The sequence below is a fragment of the Penicillium malachiteum genome, assembly GCF_028827825.1.
Source record: "Penicillium malachiteum strain IBT 17515 chromosome Unknown utg000001l:1.0-8184562.0:1.0-8186909.0, whole genome shotgun sequence".
Classification (NCBI taxonomy): Eukaryota; Fungi; Ascomycota; class Eurotiomycetes; order Eurotiales; family Aspergillaceae; genus Penicillium; species Penicillium malachiteum.
Window position 1 is genome coordinate 1,798,820 of NW_026643094.1, and position 20,288 is coordinate 1,819,107.

Here is a 20,288-nt window from a genome sequence, read left to right on the forward strand (position 1 = left end):
TTTCCTTTTATGTACCCCGCAACTCCGCATGTGCTTTTACCCTGCATGACTATGGAAGTGCAACTATTGGAGGAATATTCCGTGGGAAGCGTATGGCTTTCAATTTGACCAATCCATTCGATTCTCTTAATAAGAAGATATATCTTATTACTATTAGCCTCTTGAATTACAAAGGGTCTCGAACAACTTGAAGAGGTATAGGCAATCTAAAGCTTCGTTGCTTCACGACTTTTGCAATATCTACTAGCTACTGTAATACCTGCAAGTTCCCGGTTTTTTGTCTGATCGGCGAATTATTCATCAGTTCGTATCCAATCAAGGACAGGAAAATATATCATATTTCGTAACTGCCTAGGATTTAGGATCGTGTGCTGCATAGCCAGAATTGTAAACGGAAATTCCCCACGCGTGGTCAAAGGTGCAAGAGGTGAGATAAATGAGATGATTGAGTCTTTTAAGCTTTGAATCCTAGGAAATATTGGACCATACTGAACCTATATAATTACTATCTGAAAAAAAGAATTACATTTGAATATTCCAGATGTCATGTTGAGCGGTACGAATCCGAGGTCATTGTTCTTCATCGAAGAATTTCTTGCATGATAGCTAGCGCTATAGGCGCGCAAACAATGAATCAGGCCATCGAATAAGATTTATCTTATTATTTGATTTTTGGTTTAGTTTTCATCGCTACGTACGGAGGTCGGTCCGGAAAGTTCTCGCCAGAAATTATAATTTCTTTTTCTCACACTAGGCTATATACAGTAAATATTGAAATATATCGCGTAATCAAGATGTATATAAAACGGAAATATATAGTACTGAAATATAATAACAGCTTGAAACAGTAAATATTCACATATCTTCCCATATATCGCTGTCGCTGTCGCTGTCGCTGTCGCTGTCGTTGCCGCTGCCGCTGTTATAGGCGTTATCACCTAACCCGCTAGGGGCTACTTCACCTAATTTATCACGCCCCTCACCGTATTCGTTGCCCCCTTCTAGTCTAATGACTTGCTGTATATGCCATGGTATACGTTCAATCCAAGCTTGAATTTGCGCCTGTGGTAGATCACGCCACGCAGCCTCCCATACTTTAATCCCTTCTTTACGCGATTTAGGTGCTCCTTTTCGCGTAGTGTATCTCTTCATCCAAGGCCATGCAGGTTCAATCATATTTAGATCAGGCGAATTTCCAGGCCAGATCATTCGTTGGACCCCCATTATATCAAATATTCGCTGTTGGTAGTGATGTGAATGGGCTGGTGCTTTATCCTCTTGAACTATTGTTTTCGTTCGAATTCGAGCACATTCTTGGGCGAATGGAAGTAGTTTTGGGGCTAAAATCACGGTGTTGTATCGGTACCAATCGATTCCACCTTTCGAATTGCGTGCAAGCTTTCCATTCTTCTGAGTCCATCTCCACTGAGGTTGTCTTCCAGGCTTATTGCGTAGCCCTAATCGCTGTATACCTGAATTAAGCTCCCATTCTGCACGCATAATAGGCTCTAATTCAGTATTCCATTCGGCGATTTGGTGTTCTGCTTCACGCTTTTGGGCTGTAGTTTCAGGTACCCAACAATGACAGGGGCCCTTCTGATCATAAGAAAAAGCACCCCAAAACATGAACTCAGAGGCCCCCTTCCAACGTTCTCGAATACAGCTTCGGACGAACCGCTCACTAGAAGTACGCCATACACGATATCCACCCCGACGGTGTAATAAAACAACCGCAGTTTCATCAGTCCAAATCACATTCTTCCAGTCTTCTATAGTCCAATGGGCGTGTTTTAAACACCATTCAAGACGTTGTTTTTTCTGCTCAGCGGCAAGCCCAGGCTTACGTGTAGGCTTTGTTTTTCGTAGGCCAATTTTTCGTAGTACATGCCAAACTGTTGTTTTTGATATATTAATCCCTAATTATAGAAGAAATATTAGAGGAAATAACATATCAAGTAACATATGAGATAACATATCAAATAACACACCAAGTAACACATCAAATATTATACTAAATAACATATTAAATAACACACTAAATAAAATATCAAATCTTAGAATAACTAACCTGATTCACTGCGTAGCTCTGCAGCTAGCTGTTCACATGTTTTCTCACGCCCATAGCGGTCTACACGGATTTTCGCCCCAAGTGTGGTTTTAAGCTCATCTGTTTGCTTAGATGGACGCCCAGAACGTGCTTTATCAGCTAACATTTCATCTGATATATTGAATGGTCGCTGATTCGGCTGAAAACCTCGTTCGAGTGCACGGTTCCATATGTCTCCTATAGTACGCCGTGGAATATTCATAAATTCACTGATCTCCTTAGGGGCATGTCCTTGGGCCCTTAGGTATACAATGACAGCACGTTGCGCAATATTGGTCTTCATTGTAGCTGTATAGGTGGGACAAAAGTGTAGCTGTGTAGGTGGGATAAAAGTGTGAAGGGGTGTACGGACTGTAGGCGGGGTAAAAGATAAAGATCTACGTGTCCACGGGTGTTATAAGCAATATTTAGCCTAGTACGTAACACGGCAATACATCCAATATACAGCAGGCTATACACCTGACATACAGGGCCGGTAATATATCAAGAAAAAGAAATTATAATTTCTGGCGAGAACTTTCCGGACCGACCTCCGTACTCACCGCCATTATGAAAATGAAAAAGACTGTTTGAACTCGGGATCAATCATTATGGTTTTCCCTCCCTCCATTCATGTAGGCCTCAACTGGTCAAACAAAAGTACCTTCAACACGACATCTGGAACTTCGAAATTGGCAACCTTGGAAGGTTCAAGCTCATTTACTAACTCCAGGCCCGATGTCGTTGATCGTCGGTACATGCAGGAGGTATAGGGATTTCTTTCATCGGGCACTTCAAGTTCTATTCTTACTAGTACTAGGTAGTATTGCCAGTGGTGGATCATCGTTTACTAGTAGCAGAAATAGGTATACTATCCAGCCTGCCCAGCCTGAGCACTGTGGTAACTTCAAGAAGCTCCGAGTTGCCAACTTAAAGCCTGAATATTTGAGCTTGAACAAATTTGAATGTCTTCCAAGGTTAACCGCTGAGTGCTTACTAGTATTGGACCGGAGGCGTAGCTAATTTGAAAATCTTGCTATTTTGCCATCAAAGGCAAACACTGGAATGGTCCAAATTAGCCCAAGATTCAGAGGATCGGATGAATCATGGGGACATATGTAGGAGGTTCACTGAACGTAGCCGAGAACTCAACTTTGAACCTTTGGAAGAAGCACAGCATTTGAAATTGATCCAACAGCGATATATGTATTAAATATTGACTATGCCGCATAGGGTTTTTATCATAGGTCGCCACCTGGACATCTGGTTGCGGGACGTTCCACAGAGCTTCTCCCCGCACTTGACCCTGGTCGAAAATTCAAATGCCAGATCCTGACTGAAATTTCTTCCTGACTTTTGAAAATTCTATCAGATATTCATACCTTGCTTATTGAACAATATTAAAGCTCAAGTTTCACTATGGTCACTTCATCTATTGACGCGAATCCTCTCGACCCCAACACTATGCACAAGTACGGGCAAACTAGCTCACAAACTCACAAACTCAATGATCTGGACATGATCATCGAGCGAAATGTTGCGCCGTACGAAGAATATTTTCCATTACTTCTTCGAAGTCTTCTAACGCAGTTTTTGATAGATCTCCACAAGCGATGTGTGCTGAACTCGCTCACCAACATGCTCTTGAAGATCTTCATGATATGACAGAGCATACATCCGAACAGAGTAACTCAGCATCCAGTAGGTGCACTTTATCTTCTTATATCTTCTTTCTTTGAATGGAAGCGATCTGACTATTAGGAACCGAACAAAACAAAGATGCTAGTTCAACTCGTCGATCCTCCGAACAGGGCGCTGAGCCTCGTAAGCCTGAGGAGTAACTCTGGATGTCTCATACGAGGAAGAACACCTTTAACGAGTTCTGAATATTTTGTTACATGTATTATCAGAATACGAATTGTATATCATATTGAATAGTATATAAAAACTTTGAAATTATGTCTTCCTCAAGTTGAACCTGAGTAGGTAGAAGATACAGGAAGAGTCGACGCCGCTCCGAGTGATGTCATGATGATGTCCGCCCATGTATTTTCCCTAGTATCAATATTATGGGCTGATAAATCAGGTACTAGTAATTAAAATGATATAGGTTAGACATCATTCGAAGGACCAAATTGAAAGTCATTAAGTTCTATTTCTGAAATATGACAAAGTTCAATGCTTGATACAATTTTGAGAATTCCGAGTCTGCTCTATTAATTTGCAGATTCACTCGAATCATAAACCTTCTGACCCTTATACCAAGTCTGGCATACCTTCGCCCCAAGAAGAGTTTCCGGATTCCATTGCATATCAACAACCAGAAAATCAGCAATCAAACCACTCTTAATACTTCCCGTCCACGATTCAGCAAAGCGCGAGTAAGCCGCACCAGTTGTAGCAGCCGTAGCAGCCTGTGCCAGCGTGATTCCAAAGTGCGGGTTAACCGTTTCAGTACTCTCGGGCTCAAGAGCTGAGCGCCTGGTCGTGGCATTGTAGAGGTTCGGGAAAGGGAGATGTCGGGCAGTAGGAGCATCAGTCCCGAAAGTAAGAGGGGCACCACCATCTAAAAAGTCTTTATAGGCGAATGCTCGCTTGCATCGATGCGGACCAACTAGACCAGGCCAGGCTTTGAAGAGGGTTGGATCAGAGTGGACGGGTTGCACGGATGCTGTGATTCCAAGTTGACCCAGTCGCTTGGCGTCTTCAGATGTAGTCATTTCAAGATGTTCGATTCTGTGTCGGCGACCTGGAGTACCGACTTCGGATAGAACATTGATTGCTTGGTTTACGGCCTTGTCTCCGATGGCATGGATAGCAGACTGAAGACCGGCTGAATCAGCTCGTTGGACGACTTCTTGTAGCATATCAGCTGGCCAAATTGGGTCAACTGGATCTGATTTTCCGGTGTATGGTTGAAGAAGGGCTGCGGTACAGCCATCAACAACACCATCACAGATCAGTTTAATTCCAAGAACGGTGAAGTTGGGATCTGTGAATTGTTTTCGTAGCTCAATAGCCCGATCAACGTAGGTGAAGTTGACTTTTTGATCACCTGAGAACGGGACAAGCCAATGAACACCAATATGGAATGGAATTGTCTTGTCGCGACGATATTCATTAAGAATCTCCCAAGTACCCTCATCCATGGCCATATCGATAATTCCAGTGTAGCCAGCAGCAGTGTATTGCGCAATGGCATCTTCCAATGCCTTCAACTTGTCTTTTCTCGAATAGAGGCTTTCAACGTGTGGCCAAGCCAGGTTCATTAAAGCGGATTCATCCAATAGACCCGAGGCCTTTCCATTCTCGTCACGGTGGATAGTACCACCTGGAAGATCAGGAGCGGTATGCGCTTTCATTTCGTCAAGACCAGCTGAACTACACCACATGGAGTGGAGGTCGAAAGCATCGATATAGATGGGTCGGGGGTCTAGATCATCCAACATACTGGCTAAAGCCACCCCGCCAGTTGAAGATTGGATCCAACCACGGCACAAAATTCGTGGAACAGATGGATTGGACTCGGCGTATGATTTAATAGTTGTTCGGATTTGCTCCAGGGATGTACAGGCAATAAGATCGACTTTTTGTAGTGAGTGTCCGTAATGCAGGATATGGACATGGCTGTCGATAAATCCGGGAACCACTACATGATTGTCCAAATCAACGATCGTGGCATTTGCTGGAATCTTGGTGTTATCAAGAGAACCGACATAGGTGATTCGTCCGTCTTCAACAATCATAGTATCGGCAAATTCATTGGTAGCGCCGGCTGAGGGCGCGAAGATTCGCCCATTCTGGAAGACGGATGCCATTTCAAGGATTCAAGGACTTGAAGGTAGATCTGTCTGGGGAGAACTTGGAAGAACTTAGGAGCGAACTTGATTTGGTACTTCGAGATCCTATTAATATAATGCGCGGGTAGAGACGGAAGCAACCAAACTCCGATGGAAAATCACTTTCTCCAAAACTGAAAAGCAGATAGAGAAGTGGACATGAAGTTTGGAGTCACAATATGCCCTTGACCCATATCGGCAGTTATACCCGAGCACCTCCATCCGTGATATCAACGCCGCAGCCTAAACTCGATTATCATGTGGAGAAGCTATGTTGCATCTTGGCGGCGCAATTTGACGCCATTGGTCGGTTTGAGGTGGGTTTGCCTGGGGAAGTGGAGGTTATGGGACCATTGAACGATAAGAGTTTCATTAACGTCGAAGAATACTTTGCTGAATATGGCATGGTCACTGTCCGTTATCAGAGGTTTTGGCAAGATCCTGGTCTCGAAGAATCCTTCAGTCCTCTAAGCAAAGTCTCATTGAGTGTGATCTTTGTTCATAACATAGAGGACGAGGACTGGTAGGCCAACTGTTTTAATCGTGTCAGTCGGACTCAGTCCAAGGGAATACTTCTTCCGAAGACAATATTGAATCAAAGGTCACCAAGACTCGGAAAATCGAGAAATATCATGCCAGATTGCCGAGCGCCACAGATGGGTCTGATAAGGTTAGGTAAATAGTATGACTCCAGCTTCTTGCCTATCACACGATTTCCCCGCATATCTGATCAGCAAAAGGATGATAAGCTTCAATGTTCAATGTGCCAGAGAGTCTTGGGCTCATTAGCCGATGCCTCAAACTTCCCTTTTGAGGAAAGCTGTGTTCCACCGCGTCTCCTATTGTTGAGCGTGAGTGGCCGCAAAACCGATACTTCGTACTAACAGTGATAAAAGATTCAGATGAGGCGTCATGATCTTTGCCGTCTTTGCCATGACTTTGAGCTGGGAGGTCTGGCATAAAATGATCCTGTCGCCATAACTGACTCTCCCATTCAGTCCGTCTACAAGTGAATTTCTTGACCTGTACTTTGAAATATCACCGGGACCCCCTGAAGAATGTCACCAGACGACCAACAAATTGACCCAGAGTGGCCACCAGGAACTGTTCGTATCGAAGGTCAGAGAGATAATCCCGTCTCACTGAGAACACTTAAGGGTCAATCTAACAGAATTTCACATACCAGACTTCTCGCGATCGAACCAAACCTCCGATGTCATCTTAGAACCCAAGCCAAGCAACGATCCAAACGACCCTTTGGTGGGTGCTGCAACCGTCATCCTATTTTTGTGATAGTCATAACTAATACTCTTTATAAGAACTGGCCACAATGGAGGAAGAATTTGAACTTTGGCTTAGTCTCATACTATGTCATGATGGTTCTTGCACTGTGAGTACATGAAGCATTTCCCTTATGATAAAATGCTGACCCAGATTTATAGAATAGACGTCGCAACAGTGACATGGAGCGAAGTCAATCAAGAGCTAGGCTTTAGCTATGGGATACTCAACGACAGCTACGCTGCTGGGTGTGGAGCACTGTGCATCGGCGGCATTCTCTTGATTCCATTTGCGTTGAAATTCGGGAGACGACCCATTTACATCTTCAGCACTGCCGTTCAGTGCGGAATTAGTATCTGGAGCGCAAAGATGGAGACTGTTGCTGACTTGATGCTGGTCAATGTATTAAGCTGCATTGTTGGAGCATTAGCAGAGGTATTGGTCCAGATGACAGTTGCAGACGTCTTTTTCATTCATGAGAGAGGTGTCATGAATACCATATATTTTTGGGTTATGACCGTTGGTACCACTCTGGCGCCTCTGGCTGGTGGATTCATTACTCTTTCCCAAGGCTGGCGTTGGGTCTGGTGGTGGATGGCAATTCTGTTTGGCGTCGGGCTTGTCGCTTTTGTCTTTCTTTACGAGGAGACGATGTTTTGCGAAGCTCCTGTTGACGGAGTGCCAGTTGCAGACAATGTCCAACCGAAGGTGGTCATTGAAAAGGAGAATCTCGATTCAGCATCAGTGAGAGAGACCTTAGCTGTGGAAGGTGCAGCTGCTCAGGCCAAGCCGGTGGTGGTTGACCAATCTATTCCACGTAAATCATATCGTCACAAACTGGCACTCTGGTCTCCCCCATGTCTTTTGGAGAATTACTGAAACACACTTATCAACCCTTCTTAATCATGTCTAGCATCCCAGCGGTGTTTTTCATGGCTGTTGAATACGGAATCATGACTGCTTGCACGACAGTCCCAGTCACAACTCTATCCTCCGTTATGACACTCCCACCTTATAATTTTGGATCATCTCAAATTGGACTCATGGGAATTCCACCTTTTCTCGGTACAAGCTTGGGAGCTCTGATCTGTGGTCCATTGAGTGACTATATTGCGCTTCGCTTGGCACGAAGAAATAACGGAATCTTCGAACCAGAAATGCGTCTTTGGCTTTCTTTAATTTTTACTCCTTTTGTGCCCGCAGGTCTATTTATGTTTGGCATTGGACTGAATAATGGCTCGCACTGGCTCTTGCCTGCGTTCGGGCTTGGAGTCACTGGGTTTGGTGTTGTTCCGGCTAGTAGTGCTGCACTGACATACCGATGCGTACACTGATGTGAGTCTCTCCAGTGTACTCCTAGAAACATTTGAACTCTTACTAATGAATTCTTTAGATTATTGCAGACTCGGTAGTCGGCGTCACCTTCATTCGAAACCTCATATCTACTATATTTGTTTTCGCGCTACAACCTTGGTGTGATCGGGTTGGATTGTCATGGTTCTATGTGATATTTGGTTTGATCTCGACTGTTGTTCTTCTTGGCAACTTCATTTTCATATATTTTGGGAAGAAGTTTCGCGCTAGAGTGGCTGGAAGATACCGCTACTTTTGTATGCAGAAATTGGGTCTTCGAGAGTGAAAGACCATGGGAGATAACTGCACGTGTGGAAATCTAGTATAATCAATTGATGAGGATTCAACTTTCAGGGTTCAGCACACTACCAGTGTCATTGCGCAACTAAAATTAATTCCTGACTTGAAGCGGGTTGACTTTGCATAGATCTTTTTTTAGCCTTCGCACCAATATGTACCCTATACCGGGCTAACAATATTAGCCCTCCAGGGCTCACGCTCCATCTGCTATCGCCGTTGCACAGCGGATCTTCTACGCTGTTGCCTTATTTCATACCACCTCCAACCATCGATACTCGGTTTGCCAAGTAAGCTGACGCAAGCTGTATAGTATATTATCAGATGAAAAAGTCTACCATGTGGTAACAAAGGCATCCATTTGACAACTTGCATATCGAAGTTATCGTTCATTGGATCTCTTAATGACAAAAATGAAAATTTGCCACGTGTCCACGCGTCAGTAGCAAGCACAGCATGAAAATAATGGTCACCTCGAGGTCTAAACCGCTTTCCAGCGAATGAGATAAAGGTCGGCGAAGGTTGTGCACATTCCCTCTATCGATCCAACAAAGCTGGGGAGGATGATCTCCATGAATCAGGGATCCACACTCGAGAGGAGGTGCTTATCGAGTCTTCATTGGATGGAAGGAGATCTAGCCACGCATAGTCGCCAGGCCATAAACTGTGAAAGAAGGCAGACTCTTTTTTTTGCCCTGTTTCCCCAGAAAATGATGTAATATCAACATGAGGGTTTACAGAACAGGGATGTGTCGGATGTTGCAAGGGTCTGAGTGAAAGGGAAAAAAAAGTTCATTATGGCGGAAGAAGCCGACACTTCCGTGAATCCGGCTGTAAATTCCTACTGGTCGCTCAAAAGAAGCTACTGCATCGGCTATGTATGTGGAAATTGAAGGCTTAAAATGTTTGAGGCGCAGGTAAAAGGATCATTCAGGAGATTGAACAAACTTTTTTTACGGTGTCGCGTAGCGCTGACTATTGGGTAGGGAAGTAGTCGCCAGGGTCCAGGGACTAGACTAAGGGGTCCATAAGCACCAACTCTCGAAATAGATTAGTGTCGGCGTATTCTCCTCAAAGTGGCAAAGCTAGCGAGACACTGAAGGAATATAATTGGATATTCAAGAAAGCTAAGGGTCTTAGCGTAATATGAACCCTTTTTCTCAAGCCCGCAATCTACACTGGCCCAGTAGTCTGGAACACAGCATTAAGAGAACCTGTCTAGGTAGCCGCGAGCCTCAAAAGCAAGATTTTGGTTCATTTTAGGCGGAAATAGGCGTTTTTGTCGTCTTGGTATCTCCCAGGTGCCTAAGACCTGCCAGTGTATAAATAAACTCCCCTAATCCCCGGTGCCTAAACCGCCCTCTTCCGTTGAGAAAATAAAAAGCCCTTTCTGTGCAATAATTCTTCGCCCTGTCACTCATTATTTACCGCACATCATGCAGTACACTACTCTTGCCACTCTCTTCTTTGCTACCGCCGTTCTGGCTGCCCCTAAGCCGCAGGACTCGGACTCATCTATCTCATATGCCACTTCCTCCGATGACACAGACTCCGATGGCTACGACTATGGTCTCGACGTCCCCACTTCTATTGAATCGGTCCTCGCAACCGCCATCCCCTCCACTTGGCTAATGGAATACGAAACTAACGATGCCTTCTTCACCTCCGTGGTCGACGCCATGGAGAAGGGTAACTACCCTGATTGGGTTAACGCCCTCCCATCCGGGGCGCACGCCTACGTTACCTCGGAACTTCAGGACGAGCTGTCTGAATTCACCAGCGAGATGGCCGCAGCCACTGGCTATTCTGGCTATGAAAGTTCCAACACCGGCACTGTGATCACTCCTACTGCTACCGACTCCGCCACCGTCGTGTCTGGTACTGCCTCCGGCACTGGCTCTACTTCCACCGCTACTGGCTCCTCCAAGTCGAGCTCTTCCGGTGCCTCTTCCTCCGCTTCTTCCGGTGCCGCTTCCAGCACTTCCTCTGGTGGCGCTCCTGCCGCCACTGGCACCATTGCTATGGGTCTCGCGGGCGCTGCTGGAATTCTGGGTATCGCCCTTGCTCTGTAAGATGGAAAAATCTTCATGATTGTTGAGTGAATCTGGTCAATTGATACCACGTTGGAGACATTGTTTCAAATGTTTAAATAGTCACGCTGGGAGGCCCTTCCACTTTCATATGTTCGAATCTGAAATACCATTTGTTTGGAGTTTTGCTATAATACCATATATAATAAAATCTGCAGTTCATGCCAAAATGCACAATCTTTTTTTTTCACAGTTGCCCACGATTCGTGTTGTGAGTATTCTACCAAGGTGGGACATTTCAAGCCTCAAGGTACGGGGTACGCGCGAAGGAATAATAATTCAGGTCAGCCGACAAAAGTCTTGGAAGTCTAGTCTTGGCTTGATTAATTACGGAGCACATTCACGCAATCTACCACCTAACACTGATAAGAAAGCGAACTTTGATCTCGGATCTTGTCCGGTCCAACCTCAACTCCCCACCTGGCACCTTTCAAAAGTGTATACAGAGATCTAGGCTGGCCAGAAATACGGAACAGACAGAACACTAACAGCGGAAGAAGATTAAGCATGAAGAAAAGATGGTATCCAGTACGTAAAAAAAGAAAATCATTGGTCGGTCGGCTACAACAACGGGTCAAAGTGGAACCATTCTCCAGGGTTCAGTAACGCTAACATGGCATTTGAGTTGTAGCTATCTCTTCAATGTCGAGGTTTGCAAGCACGCCATTTTTGAAGTGGATGAGACTGTGATGCTGGGTCTGGTGGCACAAGGTATAGAAAGAATGAAATGCCCAGGGTTGCTAAACTCTTAGCGGCTTCACGTTTTTACCCAACTAATTGACCCTTTGGTGTCCCGGAAACTCGATCTATTCACACCATGGCTGAACCGATCTCGGCCTCGGCGTCCTCCGAACAGGAACCCGTTCAAAACGCCAAGCGAATTTGGTATCGGACAACTTTATTCAATGCGTTTATTATTGGTGGCGTGGGATTTTTGGCTCCGGGACTATGGAATGCGATGAATTCGCTTGGCGCCGGTGGTGCTGAATCGCCGTTCTTGATCAATGCGGCTAATGCTTTGGTTTTTGGACTGAGTATGTGATAGGAAGAAATGATGCTGTGTCAATACCCAGTGCTAATTTCTTGGCTCTACTAGTGGGATTTCTATGTGTGTTCGGTGGACCGATCGCGAACCGGATTGGCATGAACTGGACTTTACTTCTTGGTGCTGTTGGATATCCAATCTACTCGTTCGTCACGGCATCCGTCTCTTGTGATTCATTTATATTAACTTATTGATTAGCGCTGCTTTATACACGAACAATCGCTATGTGAGCTTCTTTTTTCGAAGAATACATGGATCAACGACTTATAATTGAAAATAGGGCAATGTGTGGTTTGTGCTAGTTGGCGCCGTCGCCTGTGGTCTATCGTGAGTTGAAAAATTATCATTATACAAGTACTGAAAATGCTAACCATTACAGTGCGGGTCTTTTCTGGGCTTCTGAAGGCGCAGTTGCACTTGGATATCCTGAGCCGGCCAAGAGAGGTCAATATATGAAGTACGTTGGACAAAGAATCTGTGAACATTGAACCTCAAGGACTAAATTCTAACAATGGTTATCAGCATTTGGCTTTGGTTCCGGACTGGTGGACCTCTTGTTGGTAGTGCCATTGTGCTGGGACTCAATCAGTACGTCAATCTTAGATCTTTGGATACTTTCTTTACTCACAAAAAAACAGCTCCGCCAGTGCAAAGACCAAAGGAAAGGTCGGATCTGGTAAGTCAGCTGTGTTATAGAGTGGGAGAGGCGCGAACTAACACAGAATAGAAACGTACCTTATCTTTGTCGCCTTGCAGTGTCTTGCTGTTCCCCTCGCTATCTTCCTCACTCGACCCGAGAAAGTTCAACGTGGCGATGGAAGTGTTGTCAAGGTTGTCAAGGAGGAGTCATGGAAGTCTGAAATGGCTGAACTCTGGAAAGTGTGCAAGCGCAAGGATGTGAGTAACACAACATTTGAAATATTCCTATTGCGTCATAATGCTAACATTTCGATACTAGATCCTGCTGCTGCTCCCCATCTTCTGGGCCGCCTATTTCAATCAGTATACCGGAAGTACGTTATGTGCATTTCAATCTCCTTTACAAAAGCTAACGTAGTTCTTCAGACTTTGAGACATACTATTTTGGAGTTCGAGCTCGTGCATTGATTGGACTCGTCAGTACGTTTTCCCTTGGTATTCATATTGCCCAAACATTCATGCCTAACATCCCGTCTAGGTTATCTCGCCGGTCTTATCTCGTCCTGGGTCATCAGTCGCTTCTTGGATTATCAGAAAATCCCCACCAAGACTCGAATTATGTACAGGTAAGAATGACTGACTCGGATATAAGAACTTAATCTGACGGATATTCAGCTTTTACTACGTGATTGTTCTTCATGTCATCGCCTGGGTATACGGCTGGGTTGTCCAAGAACAGTACTCATCCAACCCACCATCCCTTGACTGGGCTGATAAAGGGTTCGTTAAGGGCATGTTTGTGATTCTACTTTGGCGTGAGTATTCCATATTTTCCCCCATTGGTCTCTTTAAATTGATGAAGATCTAACATTCTGTATTGCAGAATTCTCTCAACAAGCTTTGCAAAACTGGCTTTACTATCTGCTTTCCACCATGACTGATAATATCTCCGAGCTCTGTGAGTGAATTTAATTCCAGTTCAAGTTGCATTCCATACTAATTACAATCTAGCTCGCTTATCTGGAATTTTGCGTGGACAGGAGAGCTTTGCCCAAGCAGTCTCCTACGGTATCAACACTCGGGATTGGTACGGAGGAAGAGTGCCTCTTGCAGTGAACACTATTCTTCTAGGTATGTCAACAGTTAATCATGTCTCATAAGCAGAAGCTTATGAAATTGATAGGTATTGCTGTGGTTCCAACTTGGTTGGTCGCTTCAAAGCATGAGCCCATTGAGCATAGCAAGAGTGACGAATCTGGAATTCAACCCAGCGACGAAGAAGCCTGCTCTGTTGAGGATAAAAAGAATGTTCTCGTCACAGGTGAAGAGATCTAAACGGAGTAATGTTTTATGACATATGCATGTGTGCATGCCAAAAGTTTTCTTAACAGGCTTCAACAGTCCTGTTAATGTGGTTTTACTTAATGCCTCTATGGTCTATTTTGATCGAGGGCATTGATACTAATGACGCTTAGGGATTCCTTCCTGTTGTGCGCAGTGGACCCTACATGAAGTATGAACTATCAACTAGCTTAATTTTTAATAGCTTAATGCAATACCTGTTTAAGCAAAAAATAAAATTTTCTTAAATAAAGAGTGGCCTACTTAAAAGTCTGAGTAATAGTACTCTTGAGTGGGGTTGGGTGCCTGAAAATCCTGGCGTTAATATGGTTTCTCAGTTATAAGGGTAAATTTGGGAGTTCTGGTAACCATCCGCATCCCAGTAGCTTAGCGGGCTATCGTGTCTGTCCCGAGTTGATTTGACACTATGATACCATAAGTCTGGTTTGCTGGGACTGAGGGTTGTCAAGTAGCATCAGCGAGCGTGAGACTTGCCTAAGTGGAACACCACCGTGAGAAAGCATGCAGCGGACTATGTGAAAGACTTCTGCGGAGCCTTTTTATTTTTGCTCTTTCTTTTGATATTACTTTTATATTTTTATCTATTTTATTGGATTTGTTATGATTTTTTGAAAGTTGAGGCTGTCATCGTCTTGCTCATTTGAAGCCTCACTTGGAGAAAACAGCGCGAAATCAAAAGTCCCTGGATCGATTCCTGCTCATACCATTCTTTTCTTTTCTTTTCCCCAGAACAAATATTTGACCTCCTAAGTTTTCTTGATCACTTCGAGTTTCAATATAGGCTTCCAAGGTTATCTCCAGATTATACAACTACTAATCAGACTAAAGGATAATACCGCACATATTCGTAGACTTACAACGTCATTCTATTAAGGACTATCTCTTATGCTAATTTAAAGACCCTTACCATTGATCTTAAGAAGCTCAACCTCACTAGAAGGAAAATTTAGCTTCGAATGACTTCTAAGATTGTGGTTCAAGTCGTTGGGTGACTTACAAGATCAAAGTAGAGCCAGCAGGGATCTTGCCGTTAGCCCTATACAGAAGAATGTTAGAATGCTTGTTAGAATGCGGATAGAGGCGCGATTGATGTGTGAGCGCGAGCGTGGACTTACTTGTCGCCGTAAGCATAGTCACTAGAAATTGACGTCAGTCGTGCACTTTAGCCTTGTTCATGACGGTTACTACTTACGGGGTAATGGTCAAGGTAGACTTCTCACCCAGAGACATCTCCTGGACACCCTCATCCCAACCTAGTACAAGTGTTAAAATCATACGATAATTCCAAGGCTCAACTTGTTGAAGATTAATGATCTTTGGTAATATCGAGTGCTCTTACCTTTGATAACCTGTCCAACACCAATCTGAACCTCGAAGATACCACGGCCAGGAGTTCTGGAGCTATCGAACCTGTCCGAAAATCAGTACGAGTGCATCTCAAGCATGGAGTTGTATGCCATATAGCCGTATAGCAACATACTGCTTGCCCTGGAAGCCCTTGTTTGCCTTCTTGGCATCATAGAGCCAGCCAGTGTAGTGGATCGAGACCTTATCACCCGATGCGGGCGAGGGACCGGAGCCACGGGTAATGATCTTTCGCTGGACACCCATGATGAATGTAGATTTCGGTTGTACTTTTCAAAGGAATTGAGATATTGAGAGAGATATGGAGGGTTTCAGAGATCAAAGAACATGTTGATTCGTATGATTTTTTTGAGGGTGGGGTAACCGGAACCCCTGTAATTAATCCACTGTATTCCATGTACGGATAACTTACCGCGGGGCAAGCTCAAGATGGATGCATCGATCATGAATGTATACCACCTACGGCACCGGCCAGGAGGGTAGTAAAGCAATATTTCAGCTCGGCTTTTCATACTATCTTCCAGACGTTGGAGAGAGAATCTGGTGGAGATATTGAGCAAAGCTCAGATCATCACGTGGGCAAAGTGATTGAACCTGAGCTAAACCGTTGGCAATACTCAGAGGAACAGTAATATTGAAAGGCAATAAATACAAAATAATATTGAAGGGTATTGGCAAGAAATATAAGACAGAGCTGCCGTATGAAGCTCATATCTAAGTCTACAGGCTCTAAGATGCTTCCTCTGGTGCCTTCTCCGTCGCGGTCATCCCTTCATCAACGGCCTTGCCCCAGGCTCGCTCGAAGGCAGACTCACTAGAAGCCTCGACCTCGTGGGATGAGATCTGAGTCTCCTGCTCAGCAGTAGGCACTTCAGTCACTTCAGCAACCTCGGTACTTTCAGCAAACTCAGCACTTTCAGTGAACTCAGTACTTTCAGCCAGTTCGGCAACTTCGGTGATTTCAGTCACTTGGGCAACTTGATTCTCAGGCTCAACCAGGATCGGGGCGCTCTCAGCAAGATCCTCAACACGACCACTCTCTGTGTCACTGTCGACCACCACATGTGAGAATGTAGCCGAGGAATTCGGATCCATCGAATCGAAGCCTGTGCTTGCACCTTGACGACTACCTCCAAGTAGCTCGAGATCGAAGTTTGAGCTATAGATCACAGCAGAAAAGGCCTCGAGCTCTCGGACGTTCTTGTCCATCGCTTCAAGATACTCGTTAGGTCCCATTGGACCATGACCGATCACGTGTGCCTGGCGAGCCATGACGGCCAGGAGGTTGGCCAACTTTGTCTTACGCTCCGAGACAACAGGAGGAACAACAGTGGCCATCGAGTCAAATGACTGTGGGGCTGTCTCCGGGGCTGACGCCGACGCCTGGAAGGCCTCGTTGGCACATTTGATATCAACCAATGTGGAGAATCCCTCGTTGAGGAGGAGAGTCAGAACAAATGAGAAAGAGGGCGAATCAATAAGATCGGATGTTTCATCCAAAAGATGACGCAACTTAGAGGCCGTCTCCGAGGAAGACGGGTCGGCGACACCTTCAACGCCGGATTCACGAAGCACGTATTCTTCCTCGTCGACTGATGGAAGTAAGCAAGACAGCCATTTCTTGGACCTAAAGGGTGTTTGGATTAGCTATCTGCCATTACATAGTCTCCAGATCGGGCCTTACCGTCGCTCTTCCTCTGTGTTTCCTTCGACCTTTCTCCGGATTTGAAGAGTCAACTCCGACAGTTTCGACATGCTAATATCCTCTCGAGGGTTAAGAGAGCCAAATGCCTCCTCCACGGCGGGTTGGACACGCTCCATCAATGTCTTCCATCCACGATGAAGCAACCACCAGCTAAAAGCAAGATAGCGCCGATTGGTAGCAATATCATCTCCAAGTGTTTGTGTGAGGTCGTCATCGTGGTCTTCAAGGCTGATTGTAGAGTCTGCAGGAGGATTCGCCAGTGAAATAACACTGGAAAGGTAGTTACGGCGGCCGAGGAGGTTCAATTGGATACGAGTGAAAATGGTAAGAAGGGACAGGATATAGATCATAGTAAAAGATCGGGTAATGGCTGTGTATCGATCGTGGTTAGCCGATACTCGTCAAATATTCAAATAAGGCGATTGATGGTCACATACAGGTGATCTTAACCTCATTCCATAGTTGTGTCTTATTCCGTTTCACACGAGGCTGAGGTTGACCGTCCGAATCAACGGACTCAGCTAACTGACTAGTGTGCACAAAGCTCTCACTTGAAAGGCTCTTTCGATCATCCTCTAGTAGACTCGGTGAGACCGAACTCATATCCGAACCCGTGGCTTCCCCCGCGTTAAGTCGTGCCAGCCTCTCCGCCCGCTTCTTCTGGAGCTCCTTCGTCAGTTCCTCGACAGGAAGAGCCTCAACGATATTCTCTGTGGCGGTCGGCAGGAGTGCAATAACGGTATAGGTACAATCGGTTTGATTCTGTTCGAATCTCCGTCGGAGACTAGGAAACGAGATTTAGCCATTGCGTTGAAGCGGATTGTCACAAGCTCGCGTGCCGCGGGCGGAGATAGCCCAGGATAGGTGCACAAGCAGACACTTACTTCTCCCGAGCAATTCGATCGCTGCTCATACGCTCTCGAGTCTCAGAAATCTTGGATAACACATATTGTCCAGCCAGGTAGCCAGCACCTAGCACCCCAGCCCCGATCGCAAGGCCTTTGCGATTGCGCTTTAACCAGCGCCTCGCGGCACCGATCATATTGTTAATAGTTGGATATTTTCACTCGGGTCAGATGATGAATAATGACAGGATGTTTCGACGCATGACTCTACTGGATAGAGTTGAGGTCGGGCAGACGCAGATGGGAGGTTGTCCTCGGGCGCTGATCACAGTGGTCGGGGATCATCCCCAGCCGGCCTCGGCTAGTCCGAGCTGCAGATGTGGAGAGACCAGACTATGAAACCAGTCACATCTGGTCATGATGATGAAACAATCAACCTTGAATTTACGTTTGTCTATAATCACATTCTTCAGCCTGGACTTGAAATTAACCAAATTCCTTTTATTGAAATGGACTTTCTAGTTGATACTTGAAGCTTCCCCAGATTTGTTGCTTTATTCATTGTTAAGTTGGACTTATGATAGTTCCTTATCGGGTTACCCCTGATACTATTCTCCATGGATACATCCAAAAAAGGAGCTGTCCATCTCTCAATATCCTATGTATAAACTAGGACAACTCACTAGTACACTCTTTTCTGCGAGACATCACCTGCACCTGCGCAGCACCTGCACATGTGGCATGATGACTAATCCATATGAATTCGCACCTGCCCAGGTGGCACTGGGCAATGCTGTATCAAGAATGGATGAATCAAAACGTCTCAATCAAAATTTGCTGCGAGAAACGCCTCTTTGTTATTGGGAAGAATCCTTAGCCTTGAATCTTGGGTCCTGAAAATCTGCACTTGATAGGAGAGAGAGACCTCCATCTACTGTCCTAGACTTGAACCTCTTTCGAAGTTCCCCACAGGCCATTTTGATGGTAGATAAAAGTCTCAGGTCAAGTATGGATACCTAGGTAGCTACCTAGGTATTTGTTGAAATTCTGATTATGGCGTCCAAAGAATCTTCCACCTGGGCTGGCTAATACCTCTATGCTGCTATGTAGGTAACAGCACATAGCCCTCAAGGGCATGCCGCCATCCGTGCATAATTTGGATGTCCCACTGTAGTACTAAGCACTATCCTTTTGGGGTAAGTTGGCATGTACATGATGGATAAATTAATCAATCAATTGATTCAATCACCTTTGATTCCAACTTGAAGGTTCCAGTTTTGTTTTCCCCTGGAGTACCTAGGTAGCTCTGGTATGATATACATGTAACGGGTTGAACCCGATTTGTGCTATCGCCTGCGGCCATAGAGCTTGTTTTGCTTTTCGGCTGAAAAGCCTCGTTCCGCCGCGTTCCGCCGCACACTGCCCTGATCTGATATATGTGTTCTTCTGTGTGATATTCTCTTCTTCTTCTTCTTCTTCAAGCTTCAAGTTTATTATAGAGTGCATGTTAGCCTAGCCCGTTCTGAATAAGACTTGCACAATAGTACATAGTAGTATGGATATTTATATACGTCAATACTAGGTAATATCCAAGTACTGCCAGTAGATACCTCAAGTCATCTGCTAGTACATAGTAGTATATACTATATAGTATATATATATACTACCTAGGTACATATAGTCGGGTACCTACCTCCAGGGCTACCTGGATAGGTAGCATTTATAGATTGATGCACATGTGTACTAGTAGTCCTGGAGGTAGTAGTACCTACATAGACTGGTACTAGTAGTACCTATGCCCACCTGGGCAGGTGTATGTTCAACCTTGGGATGTTCTACCTACTACCTAACTACCTACTAGTACATATGTACTACTAGCCTTGGAGTAGCATCTAGTATGGATGCAATACTAATTAGTACTAGCTAGTACTTCAACATTCCAACATTACATATCTAAGGTTGTGTTGAATGATCTGCACATGTGTGTTGAATTGCCTGTGGAATTCCTTCTTATGGAATGTTGGTTTGTAGAAGGTGTGATTTGGTGTGTGAAGATATTGAAATAATATACATAGATGGTGTATTTGGTAACTTGAAACTGTAGCTGTAGCCTGAGTGTTGTAAAATATAGCTTTCAAAGCCTTCAAATGTTGTAAGATGTACCCTGTAAACTGTAGATTGTAGGTCCTGGGTTCAATTATCTTGTAGATCAAAAGAAAAAGAAAAAGATGCATTGTAAAGCAATAAGGAAGGAAGGCATGAAGTATGTCTGAAGCTACACAGATGAAAATTACCAGACTGAACATTTGAAAGTTGGCCTGTATAAGGGTGTACCGGGTTTTTTTTCCAACTCATTTTCTAATCCAAACACATGCCTAACA

General features: G+C 44.8%; 9 protein-coding genes across 9 annotated transcripts; 6 read left to right on the forward strand and 3 right to left on the reverse strand.

Annotated features, from left to right (window-relative positions):
* Window positions 1-3,505: 3,505 nt before the first annotated feature.
* On the forward strand, window positions 3,506-3,927 carry N7483_000669 (uncharacterized protein; the record flags this gene model as incomplete). The annotated part of the gene is made up of 3 exons (XM_057084107.1): window positions 3,506-3,630; window positions 3,687-3,787; window positions 3,848-3,927. 3 exons carry the CDS (start codon window positions 3,506-3,508, stop codon window positions 3,925-3,927), a joined length of 306 nt encoding a protein of 101 aa, XP_056950256.1.
* Window positions 3,928-4,302: 375 nt separating this feature from the next.
* N7483_000670 (amidohydrolase) lies at window positions 4,303-5,904 on the reverse strand (the record flags this gene model as incomplete). Its single annotated transcript, XM_057084108.1, has 1 exon — window positions 4,303-5,904. The coding sequence occupies one exon, from the start codon at window positions 5,902-5,904 to the stop codon at window positions 4,303-4,305; it is 1,602 nt and encodes a 533-aa protein (XP_056950257.1).
* Window positions 5,905-6,104: 200 nt separating this feature from the next.
* Window positions 6,105-6,452, forward strand: N7483_000671 (uncharacterized protein; the record flags this gene model as incomplete). The annotated part of the gene is made up of 1 exon (XM_057084109.1): window positions 6,105-6,452. One exon carries the CDS (start codon window positions 6,105-6,107, stop codon window positions 6,450-6,452), a length of 348 nt encoding a protein of 115 aa, XP_056950258.1.
* A 531-nt stretch (window positions 6,453-6,983) lies between these two features.
* Window positions 6,984-8,085, forward strand: N7483_000672 (uncharacterized protein; the record flags this gene model as incomplete). The annotated part of the gene is made up of 4 exons (XM_057084110.1): window positions 6,984-7,044; window positions 7,097-7,185; window positions 7,245-7,315; window positions 7,368-8,085. 4 exons carry the CDS (start codon window positions 6,984-6,986, stop codon window positions 8,083-8,085), a joined length of 939 nt encoding a protein of 312 aa, XP_056950259.1.
* A 26-nt stretch (window positions 8,086-8,111) lies between these two features.
* Window positions 8,112-8,540, forward strand: N7483_000673 (uncharacterized protein; the record flags this gene model as incomplete). The annotated part of the gene is made up of 1 exon (XM_057084111.1): window positions 8,112-8,540. The coding sequence occupies one exon, from the start codon at window positions 8,112-8,114 to the stop codon at window positions 8,538-8,540; it is 429 nt and encodes a 142-aa protein (XP_056950260.1).
* A 1,752-nt stretch (window positions 8,541-10,292) lies between these two features.
* Window positions 10,293-10,928, forward strand: N7483_000674 (uncharacterized protein; the record flags this gene model as incomplete). The annotated part of the gene is made up of 1 exon (XM_057084112.1): window positions 10,293-10,928. The coding sequence occupies one exon, from the start codon at window positions 10,293-10,295 to the stop codon at window positions 10,926-10,928; it is 636 nt and encodes a 211-aa protein (XP_056950261.1).
* Window positions 10,929-11,763: 835 nt separating this feature from the next.
* N7483_000675 (uncharacterized protein) lies at window positions 11,764-13,965 on the forward strand (the record flags this gene model as incomplete). Its single annotated transcript, XM_057084113.1, has 15 exons — window positions 11,764-11,980; window positions 12,043-12,136; window positions 12,190-12,217; window positions 12,272-12,318; window positions 12,371-12,448; window positions 12,514-12,579; window positions 12,630-12,667; window positions 12,719-12,888; window positions 12,950-13,004; window positions 13,057-13,110; window positions 13,169-13,256; window positions 13,306-13,445; window positions 13,514-13,588; window positions 13,642-13,761; window positions 13,814-13,965. The coding sequence occupies 15 exons, from the start codon at window positions 11,764-11,766 to the stop codon at window positions 13,963-13,965; spliced, it is 1,422 nt and encodes a 473-aa protein (XP_056950262.1).
* A 920-nt stretch (window positions 13,966-14,885) lies between these two features.
* Window positions 14,886-15,603, reverse strand: N7483_000676 (FKBP-type peptidyl-prolyl cis-trans isomerase; the record flags this gene model as incomplete). The annotated part of the gene is made up of 6 exons (XM_057084114.1): window positions 14,886-14,925; window positions 14,990-15,028; window positions 15,108-15,128; window positions 15,185-15,245; window positions 15,332-15,402; window positions 15,473-15,603. The coding sequence occupies 6 exons, from the start codon at window positions 15,601-15,603 to the stop codon at window positions 14,886-14,888; spliced, it is 363 nt and encodes a 120-aa protein (XP_056950263.1).
* Window positions 15,604-16,086: 483 nt separating this feature from the next.
* On the reverse strand, window positions 16,087-18,104 carry N7483_000677 (peroxisomal biogenesis factor 3; the record flags this gene model as incomplete). Its single annotated transcript, XM_057084115.1, has 4 exons — window positions 16,087-16,984; window positions 17,042-17,432; window positions 17,500-17,846; window positions 17,947-18,104. The coding sequence occupies 4 exons, from the start codon at window positions 18,102-18,104 to the stop codon at window positions 16,087-16,089; spliced, it is 1,794 nt and encodes a 597-aa protein (XP_056950264.1).
* Window positions 18,105-20,288: the final 2,184 nt, after the last annotated feature.